General features: G+C 34.2%; 2 protein-coding genes across 2 annotated transcripts; both read right to left on the reverse strand.

The window, feature by feature from the left end:
- Positions 1 to 8,151: 8,151 nt before the first annotated feature.
- On the reverse strand, positions 8,152 to 10,480 carry LOC144215661 (zinc phosphodiesterase ELAC protein 1-like). The gene is made up of 5 exons (XM_077744734.1): positions 10,230 to 10,480; positions 9,435 to 9,641; positions 9,295 to 9,353; positions 8,947 to 9,157; positions 8,152 to 8,748 (listed from the first exon to the last, which is right to left on the reverse strand). The coding sequence occupies exons 1-5, from the start codon at positions 10,384 to 10,386 to the stop codon at positions 8,261 to 8,263; spliced, it is 1,122 nt and encodes a 373-aa protein (XP_077600860.1). The 5' UTR covers positions 10,387 to 10,480; the 3' UTR covers positions 8,152 to 8,260.
- A 185-nt stretch (positions 10,481 to 10,665) lies between these two features.
- LOC144215862 (NAD-dependent malic enzyme, mitochondrial-like) lies at positions 10,666 to 18,691 on the reverse strand. Its single transcript, XM_077745045.1, has 15 exons — positions 18,524 to 18,691; positions 16,602 to 16,742; positions 14,799 to 14,932; positions 14,565 to 14,714; positions 14,345 to 14,420; positions 14,098 to 14,259; positions 13,813 to 14,026; positions 13,459 to 13,556; positions 13,270 to 13,383; positions 13,076 to 13,187; positions 12,605 to 12,747; positions 12,368 to 12,470; positions 12,221 to 12,291; positions 11,961 to 12,059; positions 10,666 to 11,693 (listed from the first exon to the last, which is right to left on the reverse strand). Exons 2-15 carry the CDS (start codon positions 16,716 to 16,718, stop codon positions 11,529 to 11,531), a joined length of 1,758 nt encoding a protein of 585 aa, XP_077601171.1. The 5' UTR covers positions 16,719 to 16,742; positions 18,524 to 18,691; the 3' UTR covers positions 10,666 to 11,528.

Raw genomic sequence — 18,691 nt, forward strand, 5'->3', positions numbered from 1 at the left:
AAACGACATAGTATAGTAAGGCTTTTTCTCTGAAAAAACGACATAGTATAGTAAGGCTTTTTTTCTTTAAAAAACGACAGTATAGTAAGGCTTTTTTTCTTTAAAAAACGACATAGTATAGTAAGGCTTTTTTTCTTTAAAAAACGACATAGTATAGTAAGGCTTTTTTCTTTAAAAAACGACATAGTATAGTAAGGCTTTTTCTCTGAAAAAACGACATAGTATAGTAAGGCTTTTTTCTTTAAAAAACGACATAGTATAGTAAGGCTTTTTTTCTTTAAAAAACGACATAGTATAGTAAGGCTTTTTTTTCTTTAAAAAACGACATAGTATAGTAAGGCTTTTTTTCTTTAAAAAACGACATAGTATAGTAAGGCTTTTTTCTTTAAAAAACGACATAGTATAGTAAGGCTTTTTCTCTGAAAAAAAAACGACATAGTATAGTAAGGCTTTTTCTCTGCAAAAACGACATAGTATAGTAAGGCTTTTTTTCTTTAAAAAAACGACATAGTATAGTAAGGCTTTTTTCTTTAAAAAACGACATAGTATAGTAAGGCTTTATTTCTTTAAAAAACGACATAGTATAGTAAGGCTTTTTTCTTTAAAAAACGACATAGTATAGTAAGGCTTTTTTTCTTTAAAAAAACGACATAGTATAGTAAGGCTTTTTTCTTTAAAAAACGACATAGTATAGTAAGGCTTTTTTTCTTTAAAAAATGACATAGTATAGTAAGGCTTTTTTTCTTTAAAAAACGACATAGTATAGTAAGGCTTTTTCTCTGAAAAAACGACATAGTATAGTAAGGCTTTTTTTCTTTAAAAAACGACAGTATAGTAAAGCTTTTTTTCTTTAAAAAACGACATAGTATAGTAAGGCTTTTTTTCTTTAAAAAACGACATAGTATAGTAAGGCTTTTTTCTTTAAAAAACGACATAGTATAGTAAGGCTTTTTCTCTGAAAAAACGACATAGTATAGTAAGGCTTTTTTCTTTAAAAAACGACATAGTATAGTAAGGCTTTTTTTCTTTAAAAAACGACATAGTATAGTAAGGCTTTTTTTCTTTAAAAAACGACAGTATAGTAAGGCTTTTTTTCTTTAAAAAACGACATAGTATAGTAAGGCTTTTTTTCTTTAAAAAACGACATAGTATAGTAAGGCTTTTTTCTTTAAAAAACGACATAGTATAGTAAGGCTTTTTCTCTGAAAAAACGACATAGTATAGTAAGGCTTTTTTCTTTAAAAAACGACATAGTATAGTAAGGCTTTTTTTCTTTAAAAAACGACATAGTATAGTAAGGCTTTTTTTTCTTTAAAAAACGACATAGTATAGTAAGGCTTTTTTTTCTTTAAAAAACGACATAGTATAGTAAGGCTTTTTTCTTTAAAAAACGACATAGTATAGTAAGGCTTTTTCTCTGAAAAAAAAACGACATAGTATAGTAAGGCTTTTTCTCTGCAAAAACGACATAGTATAGTAAGGCTTTTTTTCTTTAAAAAAACGACATAGTATAGTAAGGCTTTTTTCTTTAAAAAACGACATAGTATAGTAAGGCTTTATTTCTTTAAAAAACGACATAGTATAGTAAGGCTTTTTTCTTTAAAAAACGACATAGTATAGTAAGGCTTTTTTTCTTTAAAAAACGACATAGTATAGTAAGGCTTTTTCTCTGAAAAAACGATATAGTATAGTAAGGCTTTTTTTCTTTAAAAAACGACATAGTATAGTAAGGCTTTTTTTCTTTAAAAAACGACATAGTATAGTAAGGCTTTTTTCTTTAAAAAACGACATAGTATAGTAAGGCTTTATTTCTTTAAAAAACGACATAGTATAGTAAGGCTTTTTTTCTTTAAAAAACGACATAGTATAGTAAGGCTTTTTCTCTGATAAAAACGACATAGTATAGTAAGGCTTTTTTTCTTTAAAAAACGACAGTATAGTAAGGCTTTTTTTCTTTAAAAAACGACAAAGTATAGTAAGGCTTTTTTTCTTTAAAAAACGACATAGTATAGTAAGGCTTTTTTCTTTAAAAAACGACATAGTATAGTAAGGCTTTTTCTCTGAAAAAACGACATAGTATAGTAAGGCTTTTTTCTTTAAAAAACGACATAGTATAGTAGGGCTTTTTTTCTTTAAAAAACGACATAGTATAGTAAGGCTTTTTTTTCTTTAAAAAACGACATAGTATAGTAAGGCTTTTTTTCTTTAAAAAACGACATAGTATAGTAAGGCTTTTTTCTTTAAAAAACGACATAGTATAGTAAGGCTTTTTCTCTGAAAAAAAAACGACATAGTATAGTAAGGCTTTTTCTCTGCAAAAACGACATAGTATAGTAAGGCTTTTTTTCTTTAAAAAAACGACATAGTATAGTAAGGCTTTTTTCTTTAAAAAACGACATAGTATAGTAAGGCTTTATTTCTTTAAAAAACGACATAGTATAGTAAGGCTTTTTTCTTTAAAAAACGACATAGTATAGTAAGGCTTTTTTTCTTTAAAAAACGACATAGTATAGTAAGGCTTTTTCTCTGAAAAAACGATATAGTATAGTAAGGCTTTTTTTCTTTAAAAAACGACATAGTATAGTAAGGCTTTTTTTCTTTAAAAAACGACATAGTATAGTAAGGCTTTTTTCTTTAAAAAACGACATAGTATAGTAAGGCTTTATTTCTTTAAAAAACGACATAGTATAGTAAGGCTTTTTTTCTTTAAAAAACGACATAGTATAGTAAGGCTTTTTCTCTGATAAAAACGACATAGTATAGTAAGGCTTTTTTTCTTTAAAAAACGACAGTATAGTAAGGCTTTTTTTCTTTAAAAAACGACATAGTATAGTAAGGCTTTTTTTCTTTAAAAAACGACATAGTATAGTAAGGCTTTTTTCTTTAAAAAACGACATAGTATAGTAAGGCTTTTTTTCTTTAAAAAACGACATAGTATAGTAAGGCTTTTTTTCTTTAAAAAACGACATAGTATAGTAAGGCTTTTTTCTTTAAAAAATGACATAGTATAGTAAGGCTTTTTCTCTGAAAAAACGACATAGTATAGTAAGGCTTTTTTCTTTAAAAAACGACATAGTATAGTAAGGCTTTTTTTCTTTAAAAAACGACATAGTATAGTAAGGCTTTTTTTTCTTTAAAAAACGACATAGTATAGTAAGGCTTTTTTTCTTTAAAAAACGACATAGTATAGTAAGGCTTTTTTCTTTAAAAAACGACATAGTATAGTAAGGCTTTTTCTCTGAAAAAAAACGACATAGTATAGTAAGGCTTTTTCTCTGCAAAAACGACATAGTATAGTAAGGCTTTTTTTCTTTAAAAAAACGACATAGTATAGTAAGGCTTTTTTCTTTAAAAAACGACATAGTATAGTAAGGCTTTATTTCTTTAAAAAACGACATAGTATAGTAAGGCTTTTTTCTTTAAAAAACGACATAGTATAGTAAGGCTTTTTTTCTTTAAAAAACGACATAGTATAGTAAGGCTTTTTCTCTGAAAAAACGATATAGTATAGTAAGGCTTTTTTTCTTTAAAAAACGACATAGTATAGTAAGGCTTTTTTTCTTTAAAAAACGACATAGTATAGTAAGGCTTTTTTCTTTAAAAAACGACATAGTATAGTAAGGCTTTATTTCTTTAAAAAACGACATAGTATAGTAAGGCTTTTTTTCTTTAAAAAACGACATAGTATAGTAAGGCTTTTTCTCTGATAAAAACGACATAGTATAGTAAGGCTTTTTTTCTTTAAAAAACGACAGTATAGTAAGGCTTTTTTTCTTTAAAAAACGACATAGTATAGTAAGGCTTTTTTTCTTTAAAAAACGACATAGTATAGTAAGGCTTTTTTCTTTAAAAAACGACATAGTATAGTAAGGCTTTTTCTCTGAAAAAACGACATAGTATAGTAAGGCTTTTTTCTTTAAAAAACGACATAGTATAGTAAGGCTTTTTTTCTTTAAAAAACGACATAGTATAGTAAGGCTTTTTTTTCTTTAAAAAACGACATAGTATAGTAAGGCTTTTTTTCTTTAAAAAACGACATAGTATAGTAAGGCTTTTTTCTTTAAAAAACGACATAGTATAGTAAGGCTTTTTCTCTGAAAAAAAAACGACATAGTATAGTAAGGCTTTTTCTCTGCAAAAACGACATAGTATAGTAAGGCTTTTTTTCTTTAAAAAAACGACATAGTATAGTAAGGCTTTTTTCTTTAAAAAACGACATAGTATAGTAAGGCTTTATTTCTTTAAAAAACGACATAGTATAGTAAGGCTTTTTTCTTTAAAAAACGACATAGTATAGTAAGGCTTTTTTTCTTTAAAAAACGACATAGTATAGTAAGGCTTTTTCTCTGAAAAAACGATATAGTATAGTAAGGCTTTTTTTCTTTAAAAAACGACATAGTATAGTAAGGCTTTTTTTCTTTAAAAAACGACATAGTATAGTAAGGCTTTTTTCTTTAAAAAACGACATAGTATAGTAAGGCTTTATTTCTTTAAAAAACGACATAGTATAGTAAGGCTTTTTTTCTTTAAAAAACGACATAGTATAGTAAGGCTTTTTCTCTGATAAAAACGACATAGTATAGTAAGGCTTTTTTTCTTTAAAAAACGACAGTATAGTAAGGCTTTTTTTCTTTAAAAAACGACATAGTATAGTAAGGCTTTTTTTCTTTAAAAAACGACATAGTATAGTAAGGCTTTTTTCTTTAAAAAACGACATAGTATAGTAAGGCTTTTTTTCTTTAAAAAACGACATAGTATAGTAAGGCTTTTTCTCTGAAAAAAAAACGACATAGTATAGTAAGGCTTTTTCTCTGAAAAAAAAACGACATAGTATAGTAAGGCTTTTTCTCTGCAAAAACGACATAGTATAGTAAGGCTTTTTTTTTTAAAAAAACGACATAGTATAGTAAGGCTTTTTTCTTTAAAAAACGACATAGTATAGTAAGGCTTTATTTCTTTAAAAAACGACATAGTATAGTAAGGCTTTTTTCTTTAAAAAACGACATAGTATAGTAAGGCTTTTTTTCTTTAAAAAACGACATAGTATAGTAAGGCTTTTTCTCTGAAAAAACGATATAGTATAGTAAGGCTTTTTTTCTTTAAAAAACGACATAGTATAGTAAGGCTTTTTTTCTTTAAAAAACGACATAGTATAGTAAGGCTTTTTTCTTTAAAAAACGACATAGTATAGTAAGGCTTTATTTCTTTAAAAAACGACAAAGTATAGTAAGGCTTTTTTTCTTTAAAAAAACGACATAGTATAGTAAGGCTTTTTCTCTGATAAAAACGACATAGTATAGTAAGGCTTTTTCTCTGCAAAAACAACATAGTATAGTAAGGCTTTTTTCTTTAAAAAACGACATAGTATAGTAAGGCTTTTTCTCTGAAAAAAACGACATAGTATAGTAAGGCTTTTTCTCTGCAAAAACGACATAGTATAGTAAGGCTTTTTTTCTTTAAAAAACGACATAGTATAGTAAGGCTTTTTTCTTTAAAAAACGACATAGTTTAGTAAGGCTTTATTTCTTTAAAAAACGACATAGTATAGTAAGGCTTTTTTCTTTAAAAAACGACATAGTATAGTAAGGCTTTTTTTCTTTAAAAAACAACATAGTATAGTAAGGCTTTTTTTCTTTAAAAAAACGACATAGTATAGTAAGGCTTTTTCTCTGAAAAAACGACATAGTATAGTAAGGCTTTTTTTCTTTAAAAAAACGACATAGTATAGTAAGGCTTTTTTCTTTAAAAAACGACATAGTATAGTAAGGCTTTTTCTCTGAAAAAACGACATAGTATAGTAAGGCTTTTTCTCTGCAAAAACGACATAGTATAGTAAGGCTTTTTTTCTTTAAAAAACGACATAGTATAGTAAGGCTTTTTTCTTTAAAAAACGACATAGTATAGTAAGGCTTTTTCTCTGAAAAAAACGACATAGTATAATAAGGCTTTTTCTCAGAAAAAAACGACATAGTATAGTAAAGCTTTTTCTCTGCAAAAACGACATAGTATAGTAAGGCTTTTTTTCTTTAAAAAACGACATAGTATAGTAAGGCTTTTTTCTTTAAAAAACGACATAGTATAGTAAGGCTTTTTCTCTGAAAAAACGACATAGTATAGTAAGGCTTTATTCTTTAAAAAACGACATAGTATAGTAAGGCTTTTTTTCTTTAAAAAACGACATAGTATAGTAAGGCTTTTTTTCTTTAAAAAACGACATAGTATAGTAAGGCTTTTTTCTTTAAAAAACGACATAGTATAGTAAGGCTTTTTTTCTTTAAAAAATGACATAGTATAGTAAGGCTTTTTTTCTTTAAAAAACGACATAGTATATAGTAAGGCTTTTTCTCTGAAAAAACGACATAGTATAGTAAGGCTTTTTTTCTTTAAAAAACGACATAGTATAGTAAGGCTTTTTTTCTTTAAAAAACGACATAGTATAGTAAGGCTTTTTTCTCTGAAAAAACGACATAGTATAGTAAGGTTTTTTTTCTTTAAAAAACGACATAGTATAGTAAGGCTTTTTCTCTGAAAAAACGACATAGTATAGTAAGGCTTTTTCTCTGAAAAAAACGACATAGTATAGTAAGGCTTTTTCTCTGAAAAAACGACATAGTATAGTGAGGCTTTTTTTCTTTAAAAAACGACATAGTATAGTAAGGCTTTTTTTCTTTAAAAAACGACATAGTATAGTAAGGCTTTTTTCTCTGAAAAAACGACATAGTATAGTAAGGTTTTTTTTCTTTAAAAAAAGACATAGTATAGTAAGGCTTTTTCTCTGAAAAAACGACATAGTATAGTAAGGCTTTTTCTCTGAAAAAAACGACATAGTATAGTAAGGCTTTTTTTCTTTAAAAAACGACATAGTATAGTAAGGCTTTTTTTCTTTAAAAAACGACATAGTATAGTAAGGCTTTTTTCTTTAAAAAACGACATAGTATAGTAAGGCTTTTTCTCTGAAAAAAACGACATAGTATAGTAAGGCTTTTTCTCAGAAAAAAACGACATAGTATAGTAAGGCTTTTTTTCTTTAAAAAACGACATAGTATAGTAAGGCTTTTTTCTTTAAAAAACGACATAGTATAGTAAGGCTTTTTCTCTGAAAAAACAACATAGTATAGTAAGGCTTTTTTCTCTGAAAAAAACGACATAGTATAGGAAGGCTTTTTTTCTTAAAAAAACGACATAGTATAGTAAGGCTTTTTTTCTTTAAAAAACGACATAGTATAGTAAGGCTTTTTTTCTTTAAAAAACGACATAGTATAGTAAGGCTTTTTCTCTGAAAAAACGACATAGTATAGTAAGGCTTTTTTCTTTAAAAAACGACATAGTCTAGTAAGGCTTTTTTTCTTTAAAAAACGACATAGTATAGTAAGGCTTTTTCTCTGAAAAAACGACATAGTATAGTAAGGCTTTTTTCTTTAAAAAACAACATAGTATAGTAAGGCTTTTTTTCTTTAAAAAACGACATAGTATAGTAAGGCTTTTTTTCTTTAAAAATTGACATAGTATAGTAAGGCTTTTTCTCTGAAAAAACGACATAGTATAGTAAGGCTTTTTTTCTTTAAAAAACGACATAGTATAGTAAGGCTTTTTTTCTTTAAAAAACGACATAGTATAGTAAGGCTTTTTTCTTTAAAAAAACGACATAGTATAGTAAGGCTTTTTCTCTGAAAAAAACGACATAGTATATAGTAAGACATAGTAAGGCTTTTTCCCTGCAAAAACGACATAGTATAATAAGGCTTTTTTTCTTTAAAAAACGACATAGTATAGTAAGGCTTTTGTCTTTAAAAAACGACATAGTATAGTAAGGCTTTTTCTCTGAAAAAACGACATAGTATAGTAAGGCTTTTTCTCTGATAAAAACGACATAGTATAGTAAGGCTTTTTCTCTGCAAAAACAACATAGTATAGTAAGGCTTTTTTCTTTAAAAAATGACATAGTATAGGAAGGCTTTTTTTCTTAAAAAAACGACATAGTATAGTAAGGCTTTTTTTCTTTAAAAAACGACATAGTATAGTAAGGCTTTTTTTCTTTAAAAAACGACATAGTATAGTAAGGCTTTTTCTCTGAAAAAACGACATAGTATAGTAAGGCTTTTTTTCTTTAAAAAATGACATAGTATAGTAAAACATAGTATAGTATTTATTGTTTTGTCTGTTACAACTACAGTCTTCTCTCTTTTTTTTCTTCATCTTTAAGTTACATAGTTATGTCTTTAGAGAAACCACGTACCTTGAATACTGTCAAAATACTTTGTCATTTGGTTGATTTACTCTTGCGTCGAGGAATGTCGATGGTGAGAAAGTCCTCAGCCAGAATGACCTCCACGCTGTCGTCGCAGAGAACTTCTTCCGCTTGCCGTCGGAGTTCCGAAACCTTGTCGTCGTCGTCTCCTTCCCGGTGAAGGCTTTCGGGTTTGTACCTCTGGCTGAAATGATACAGAGCCAGCCGCCGAGCCCCGCAGGCCCGCGCCAACTCTGCCGCCATTCCGGGCGTGCTGTGCCCGCGCTCAACTGCCTTACTGCGGTGCACTTCCCCCAAGGTGGCTTCGTGGACGAGGAGGTCGGCCCCCCAGCACACGTCGAAGCTGCCGCCCGGCGCTGAGCTGCAGTCCCCCAGGATGCATACTTTCCTTCCTGGAATTTTCTCCTCCAAAAATTCGGCAGGTGAGATAACTCGTCCGTTTTCCAGTTGAACCTGGTGACCTGCTTTGAGACGTCCGTACGCAGGACCGGGATTCAGGCCTGGACAACACAAACAAAGCTAATGAATGCTTGAATTTTCTAACACATCAAATATGAGAATCAATCTTGAATACAGGGAAAAAAGTCGAAAAAAAACTACAACATTGTTTCTATTTTCCAATTGTTTTCATAGAGTCCCATGTAGGCAAAAAAATAAGTTAAGAGTGTAATGTTTATTGGATGTTGTGGGCAACCAACCAATTTCTTTGAGTAATTCCATCTTGAGCCTGCCCGGCTGGTCACGTTCATGCACACAGAATCCAAAAGAGGGAATGCGGTGGAATAGTGGGAAGGCTTTCACCACAAACTTGTCATCTTCGAACAGAGAGTAAGTCCCGGACGAGGTGTCAATTGAGATGTTTCTACCGGGACGCTCCAAGGGGAACGGGGGATCATTTGATGCCGTCATCTATACACACAAATAGCATTATTACTACACAATCCGAGTATACAGCTTCACTAATTGATGCCCAAATTAGAACAGAACCCTTATCATTATTTCAAACAAAAACAATTCTGATGCACAAGCAAAAAGGAGTAATATACCTCAAGACTGAGCTGACCCTCCTCTGGACTTTGACCTAAAGTGGGCTCCAGTTCATGAACTGCACACAAAGCAGCAGAACGAGATTGCCGACATTGAAAGGTGCCTTGGCAGGTGACCAGAAAGTTTGACGGCGTCTCACCCGCGTAAGGGAAGACCAGCTGTGATGCCGTCAGTCCCAATGTGACCCGCAGATAGCGGCGCAGCCCACTCGGCCCGAATATATCCACGACTTTGTCGTCGGCCAGGGCATCGGAGGTGAAGTTGAGGCTTATGGTGCAAAGGAGGCCCGGCAGGCCGAACAAGTGATCTCCGTGAAGGTGAGAGATAAAAACCTTGCTGATGCGACCTAGGATGTGGTTAGCACAGTTTTGTTTCACTTGCACACATGGAAAAATACAGAGGCCGTGCTTCAATCTTCCCTTTATTTTAAAATCTACGTCATTGGCTGATTGGTTGTTCTTAAACCTCATGCAAAAATTATGATTATTTTATCAGATTTTTATAATTTTACTTTTATATTTTTTCTCTTCTATAGTATGCATTTACAATAGAAATACAGATCATACAACCAGTGTCATAAGTTTAGAAATTCACCATTAAGTTCAATGGAAAGGAGTCTCAAGACCTTTGGCGTACATTAAAAAAAAAAACAATAATCGTCATCTTAATGTGGAAAACTGCACACTGAACAGATTTATTTTCTAGATCATTATTATTTTTCTTAAAGTTCTTTAAAGTTGCACACTATTAATTGGGGCATTGGGTGTCTCCAACAGAAATGTGACTCCTACTTATAGTAGAAGCGATAGCAAATCAAATCTTAAGCAGTAAATATTTGTAATAGTAATATTGATCGTAATTGTTGTAGATCGTGTAAAGGTAAAGATACAACTAAATAGGTGAGCACGTCCACGTGATGACGACTCGGACTGACCTGCTCGTATTTGGCTCTTCATCAGCTGCGTCTGCGTCCCTTCCCCGCAATCGAACAACCAACAATCGCCATCATTCCGAAGCACCAGGGCCGAGGCGCCGCGATGAGGGGACGGGTAAGCAGCGCCCGTCCCTAGGAAGGTCAAGTCCATTGTCATCGCGACTCAAAGAAGCTGGGAAGGGACTTGTTTGGAAGTTTCTTAAAAACTGGGCAGCATGGCACCCTTGTTTTGCAATCTCACATGTCGCGCTAAAATGACGACAGAGGGTGACGCCCCATTCACAAATATATGATTTCACACTACTAAGACAACTTATCTTTTCATAGAGAAGAAAAACAAATAGGTGGGATGGGAATGTATAAATCAACATTTTAATCAACTATTGGAAGAGAATTTTCCTCTCAAATGAACATTGACAGCTAGGCAACACAGAGGTTTTCTTGAAATAAATATTTTTATTGACATACTGAAAGACAATCCAGACTTCATCATGGATAAAACTAACATCAGAAAAACATTACAACTGCATAAAAACAAACAAACAAACAAAGGGTTAGGCCACAAGGTTTCTAATTGTCCAGTGTGTGAGGTCACAATGACTACAATTTGCAGCAAAATGAAGGAATAATGTTGCTTTTTTTTGTATATAAAATATAGATTAGATTAAATTACACATGTGATTTCCAAAATGGGTCATATTTAATTTTCTTTTCCAACATATTGAATTAGCAAAAATAAGTATGCACTGTAAAAATCTGCTAAGTACTGAAAATATATTACCGCATTGGTATTTTGCATGGTTAAGCAACATGTGAACACGATTTCCCTCAAATGGCACAATGGAGAAATATTGTTAAAGAGTGCAAATTGGTGAAAGTGTACTAAAAAAATGATATTACATGATTCATGTGTTAGTCATCTTGGGTACATAAAACACAATTGTTTGCTCCCTTATCCAGTATTGGGTATTTTTTCTTTTAAGAAGTAGGTACTAACAATTACTAAACCCGTTAAAAGTATGTCTTTAGTGTTTTATTTAAATATAAATCATCTATTTGGACTGCTTGTAGGGAAAATATTTTAGGGCTAGATGTTGGCCTTTTGCACCACTAGGGGATGCAAGTGTTAAAGGTATTTATCAGCGAGGCTAGAAAAAAAAACCTGAAAATTCCAAACTCAAATGCCAATGCTATCACAAGGCAGCTAAAATGTAACATAATACATTCAGTTCAGTTGTTCTTCATGGTATGGCTGTATGAATGGAGTGGCAACGTAACTTAAGGAGTGTGTGTGTATGTCTAGTTACTAGGTTTGGGGCTGAAGTTGACCCCAGGCCAGTCGTAGGTGTCCGGCAGGAAGGAGTCATAGTTTGTGTTCCACACCGTTGAATGCACGAGAGCATTCTTGTCCACTGGCTCCGGGTAGCGAAAGGCCATGCCCTTGGCGTACACATATTCCACCACCTGCTTATACAGAAACACAGTCATGAGAGCTAAGTAACACTGGTGCCATTGCAGTAGCACACTAATTTAAGCAGAGACCAGGGAAAACATATTTGAGAAATCCAGTTGTTCTATTACAAGGAAACAAATGTATATACAATACAATTATAAAATTAGGATATGCAGTGCAGGGAAATAATGCAATATTATACATTAATCATCTTTCCATTGCTGCTCAGCCCTCCAACTTAATATAACAGATGTTTACAAAATGTGTATTTGGCTTGCCTTCACAGCCATCTTGAGAGAAACTTCTCTGATGTTGGATAAAGAAGGGTATAGTCGACCTTCTTTCAGCTCTTTATCGGTGACCTGTTCTGCCAATGTCTGCAAATATAACAGTGCAACTTACTGCATATGAACAAGTAGTTTTCCATGTTATGTCAATAGACATAATACATAAACACAAGATAGTGGTGGCAGCCTATTGGAAACATACTGCCAGTTAACATTGACAACATAGAGTACAGATCACAGTTGTAACAGACCTTAGCAGCCTCCAAGAATACTGTATCACTGATGTGACGCACCCCGCTTAGGATGACAGCTAGAGCCACACCTGCCACACATGAAGGAATATAAGAGTCTACTCTGTTATTTCTACGGCTAATGAAGATTTTGCTTTTGTTGCTCACCTGGGAAGATGTAAGCATTATTGCCTTGCCCAGGGGTGAAAACTCGCCCATCACTCAGAGTCACTGGATCAAAAGGACTACCGCTTGCAAAGAGACATCTGCCCTGTTGGTGTATTTGTGAAGTGTTGTCGTTAAAATGCCAATAAATCTAATGAAATTCTAGAAAGCTAAAGTGCCCATATCTGGGGTTCACTGTACGGTTTCTGTATTATTTGTATAAGAGTTAATTGTGTATACATCAGTAAACGTATAGGCATCTTCAGCGGTACACTCTGCTTTGGTTGTAGGGTTGCTCAGGGCGAAGATGATGGGGCGATCATTTATGGCCCCCATGGCTTTGATGGTATCATGAGTGAACAGGCGACCGGCTCCCGCCACGCCTGCCAGTGAAGGACAGAAAAAAAATATTAAAAAGTATGACCAAAACCTTCATTTGGTTTAAAATACAGTTACACAAGAGTTATTCTCAATACATATGCATTTGTATTTTTGACTCCTTGAAAAGTTATTGGAAAGGACGCTGTGAGCGATGAGTTTTACATGGTGAAATATCATTGCAAATAATGTCTTAGGAAGAAAAAAAACATAAAATGTAAGGTTACTTTGACACTTAATATAAGGAGCAGCACATCGTTAAGAACGTGAATGAATTCAAGTGTAAAAAATGAATTCAAGTGTAAAAAATTCCCACCAAAAGTGTGTTCTTACCAATAATAGCCGTTGGTCTAATGGTATTGATGGCATCCAGAAAGCTGTGAACATTACCAGGACTTTTGTGAACAAATGCTTCCTGGTTAGCGTCTGTTGCCTGCGACCTTCCCTGGGGATACAAACAGTGCCGCCAATTGATGACAACCACTTCTCTGAGCCAGACATGAAGTATGCTTTTCACTTATACTGACCTTAACGAGCAAGCCGTCTTTGTCAAACATCCAGATCCTCTCCCTGGCATCCGCCTGCGACATGCCTAACTCCATCATGGCCATGACAATCAAGTTTGCGATTCCCAGAGCAGCCTATAGACCCAGCAAAATTTATCCATTCAATTGAATTTTCACAAAACACACGACTGAGCAGTAGGGTTAGTGTACCTCTCCGGCTCCGAGGAAAAGCACTTGGTGTTCTGTGATAGGCTTTCCAGTGGCTCTCTGAGCCGCAAGCAGACCAGCAAGGGCCATAGCTGCTGTCCCTACAATGAGTAACAAACAGAAAATTATTGAAATAAACCTATACCTGGTGTTAGGAATATGTACATTTATTATACTATGTTTCCTTGTGGCCCTAAGTTACGCCGCAATATTTGTATGATTTTTATAATGCTCTTGATATCCAGTAATAGATACCACTATATACAAGGATTTTATAATAAACATAGGTGTCACATTATGAAATCTTCTAAGAAACATGGTAGTATCAGTCATCCACCAGCAACTATACTATTTTACCTTGAATATCATCGTTAAAGGTGCAGTACTTCTCCCTGTACTTCCTGAGAAAACGGAAAGCATTGTGGTTCCCAAAATCCTCAAACTGGATCAGTGTATCCTGCCCATATTTGTCCACTACGGCCTCCATGAATTCGTCGATGAGGTCATCGTAAGCCTGCGAGCGATCCCTCCTCTGGTAGAGTCCCATGTAGAGGGGATCCTTAAGTAGAGTCTGATTGATGGGTCAGAAAAGACAGGTTGTGAAACAAGCATGCATTCAGATTTGACAGAGCTCTTCCTCACCTCGTTGTCTGTCCCGACGTCAATAACGACGGGCAGGCACTTCTCAGGTCTGATGCCAGCGCAGGCCGTGTACAGGCAGAGTTTGCCAACAGGGATTCCCATGCCATAAACACCCAAGTCGCCGAGGCCTAAAATACGCTCTCCATCAGTCACGACGACTGCCTACAAAGGGGGAAGCATTCGTTATTGTGATGTACAATTTCCTTTCATTTCAGAGTTCCTATTAGGTTAAAGAGGGAAGACTCACGGACACATTTGTTTCTGGCCAGTTGTCCAAGATGGAGCGAACATGTCCTCTATCCAGAATGGAGATAAACAAGCCCCTATCAAAAAAAAAAAAAAAAAAACAGGGCTTGTAATAAAATTAAATATAAATGCATCCTTAGCTTCTTTCTAAAATTCCAAAGTCTCCGTTTTTTTTAGAGGGAAACGTTTTTGATGATAGAAATTAGAGATGCATTCCTTACTTGGGTCGTCTAAAGATGTGTCCATACTGTGTACAGGCCAAGCCGACGGTAGGTGTGTAAACGATAGGCATCAGCTCCTCGATGTCTCCCATCAGCACTCTGTAGAACAGCCTCTCATTTCTCTCCTGGATGCCCATTAAGTAGACGTACCTGTCCAGTTAAATAGTACACGTAGAATGTATAAAAAAAAACAGGGGGTTTGTAATTTTAACAGTGGACACAATATGATTTTACTTTTCGAGGGGGTCCGTCATTTTCTTGAGATTCTTCTGGAAGCGCAAGGCCTGGAGGTCTTGAGTTTCTACTTTAGGAGGCAGTAGGCCGTGTAAGCCTAGTATCTGTCTCTCCTGTAAAGAAAAGGCCATTCCCTGTGGAAAAACACAACAATGAAATGTTTTCTCTTGAGAATTACAAATGAAAGGCTTCATTGAATTTGAACTTTAGGGGAAAAAAGGGTGGTTCCTCTCCTATGAGATCTGATGCCACATGTGAAATGTGTCTGAGTACACTTCATACTGCTTGCAAAGCAGGCATGGCAACTGTAAATCTGACATTTAGTGTGTAGCTTGGAGGCCCTCTTCCATGACCTTTGTGTCACAAAGTGGAAGAGTGCCATTAGATAGAGCAACTTGACTTGTTCACCCCTGATGGATGAAGCCAACAGCTGAGTGGACAGAGCACAGCAAAGCACTTTTGAAAAAGAGGGCGTTGTCTACAGGAAGCCAATAGAGGGCACGTGATGGGGTGTGAGTTACTATAGTACAGCCTCGGTTCCTTTATTTGCATATATTTGCACAAATCTAGTACTACATCTGAGGCTCATTATGTTTGGACACGTACAGAGGGAGGAGATCATAGTAAAACGCAAAGTCATGCTGATAGAACAATTTTCCTGACTAGCTTGCTTAATATCATGGTGAAACTATGTTAAGATTTAGTTTGAATATGATGCTTAAGCATATGAAATAATATTGCCAGTGATTACCAAGAACTGATTACAGTTGGTGAAGGACCTGTTGAGATGTAAGTTTGGAATGTCTATTTATAGTACGACACTTACTCTGGTCAGGTCTAAGTTGGGCATAAGCAGAGAGAATCCAAGCCTTAGTCATAACATGTATTCTAACTTTATTAAAAAAAAGTCTTTTTTGTAGACTATGAAGTTTAAAGCATAAATGAACACTCGCAGCAACACTGCATAAGATCGGAAATTGTGATGTAAAATAATGCTTATGAGATATTTTTTTGCGTGGAAGGAAGTTACTGCTGCAGGAAATCATGATGAACATTGTGTACCTTGAACTACTAGACAGTCTGATTAATGTCTTAACTCGCATAACATGATTTGCTGAATCTCATAAATGGCTTTCCTCGTACAAAAAGCTAGCGAAGAATGACATGTCAGGGTTCATGTAAAACAACTGAAGAAATGAATATGTCTGGAAGGATGACAGGAAAGACAGCGAATTTCAGAATTTAGAAGGGTTTAAGTAAAATAACTCAATTTACAAAATGAAACAAAATCATTTAAACCTTTCGTAATATTACATACATACTTATCTCGTAATTTAATTTGGATATTTAAATCATTATTTTTTTCGACTGTTATTTATTTACTTTTTTTTTAGTTTTTAGTAATTCTGGATGTCAAGAGCTGACTGCTAAAGATACCCAACACTGTTCACTTGAGTAAAAAAAAACCTCTTGATTATTTTTTACAATAGAAGAATAAGCATTTTTTTGCAATTAAATGAATAGTGTATTAGTAAATATTATCACTAAATTCGACAATGAACGATATATATTTTTAAATAATATATACATACAGTACAATGCTTTTGCACTAAAGCAAAGCTAGGAAGCATCAATCTGGTTTCAAGAGGACATTTTAGATCCATTACAATGCAAACCATCTCTTCACTGTACTATAGAACATACATTCAGGACATGTAGTGTAATTATCATTAACTCTGCCACACAAAAAAAATATGCTCATCACACGATAGCACAAAATGTACATGTTTAAAGCATGCTTACTTTGTTGGTGCGGGGGTTGAGCATTAAGGGCTTGCCCTTCTCCTTTGTGTGTGCCCATCTGCACGTAGACACGTAGGCAGACCTGAGGGAAAAGCTGCTCCTGAGCCGGGACAGCATGTTGGACTGTCGGTAGTCTGGATGCTGCAAGGTTGAAGATGAATGGACAGAGAGAGGAGGGCCAATAGAAACGTTAGCTCACTGATGGAAGAAGAAAAGGGTCATCATGGAAATAATATTCAGCCCAATTAATAATTTTCTATTTTTCTATTACGAGCAAGTAAATCATATTGTATGTATTCATTCATAAGGGTTTCCATTGAAACACATTGACAAGAAAATAATTACACAAAGATTAGAAGAGCTGAGGTTTTTAATCTGCACGATGACGTCAGTGATTTGATGTGCGTGAAAGTACAGCTTTTGAAGAGTGGACATAATCCTTATTTTACTGCTGCTCCACACGAAGAAAGAAATGAAAAGAGCACGTGCCAAGATGCTTTCGAATATTTTGGTCACCTCATTTAGCGATAAAATAAGAGTGGGGGTGTCTGAAATCGACGAAGAAAGCGAGGATGCTGGAGCCTACCCCAGTTAACTATGGAGAGGAGGCGGGGTACACCCATACGTTTTTAAAGAACCCTTAGCAACAAGACAATATTAAGTATGACTGCTTTTATAATATTCACTTGTAAATTGCAACCAAACTGGGGAAATTGTGAATTGTTGTTATTTATAGATTAAGACACAAATCTACTGGTCTGGGCTATGTGAGATCAAATTAGAGTGAATCTGGGCCATGGACTAAATTGAGTTTGACACCCCAGCTTTAGAGCGTTATTGCGCGACACATTTCTTTTTTACAATGTGTGTGTCATGTTAGGATAAAAACACCATAGGAATAAAGAATTATAGGCACTTCACAACATTATCTTTTCTTGCAGAACTTTTCATATTTGCCTTCTCCAGGCCAATGGCAAATGTAGATTTCATTACCATGTCAACTCAGGTAGAATTTTGCGTTTGGACAAATAAGTGCTACTTATAAAACAAGCTTCTCACTAATACTGTATGCAAAGTTTTTAATGTTTGTTGAGGTGAGTCACTCCAACATAGTTTCTTGAAAACAATCACTATTTGAATCTGAGCTTGAGCACCACCTTGTGGCATTTAATGATATTTCACCAAGAGGGCAAAAAGTGTGAATTTGTAAGTTTTCTGTGGATTGTTAAATAAACAGAGGATTACTTATGTTGAAATAAGTCTATGTATCTGGCAAGCTCTGTTCTACCTTTCAGGTTCTTCAGGTTTTTTTTCTAATCCTTAGGTAATGTAATTAGCTGATCCTTTTCACTCTTAGTAACAAGGGTCATCATTCCATGGTATCTTGTAGCCTATAAAGAAATAAAACCTACTGACTGACATTCTTTAATGTCCAAAGTTTTATGATGAAAGAGTAAAATAGCCTATCAAGTCAGTGGCACCTACATTCATTCATTTATTCAATGCACGACTAACTATTTATAGGACCCAAGTGACGAATTTAGTGAGAACATTTCCTCTGTTTAATGTGTAACTAAACAAAAAAAAAGACCTGAAAGTGCTAAGCCTCTCTTTTAAAAACAGTAGAGGACAGCAGAAATGAATCACGCAGCCATTGAATTGCAAAAGGCTGCACTAGTCATCGAATTATCTAGCTTGGCAACCGGTCACGCGCAGATCATAAACACAAAATGTATCTTTGGGTTTGGCTAGACAGACAATGGAACATTTAAGAACGATTTTTAAAAACAAAATGAATGACGCAGGGCAAAGAATTTTGACAGACGTGTTGAATTAGCGCATGCACTCGTCATATAAATCGATGCTTCCTCCCTTTTTTCAACTCTTGAGTTTTAAATTATAAGTTTTAAAGGACGTCTTACCTGATTTTTGATGTTGCTGTGGGGAATTTAGATTAGATCCCTGCTGGACATCGTTTTAGTGGCTCGTACAGCGACTCCGATGACAGTTGTAGCCACTGAAGCCACAGATGCACTGTAAAGGCTGGCATCCGCAATCGAGAGGGACTGACACGATCAGCCAATCAGAAG

The sequence above is a fragment of the Stigmatopora nigra genome, chromosome 22 (genome assembly GCF_051989575.1).
Source record: "Stigmatopora nigra isolate UIUO_SnigA chromosome 22, RoL_Snig_1.1, whole genome shotgun sequence".
Taxonomy (NCBI): domain Eukaryota; kingdom Metazoa; phylum Chordata; class Actinopteri; order Syngnathiformes; family Syngnathidae; genus Stigmatopora; species Stigmatopora nigra.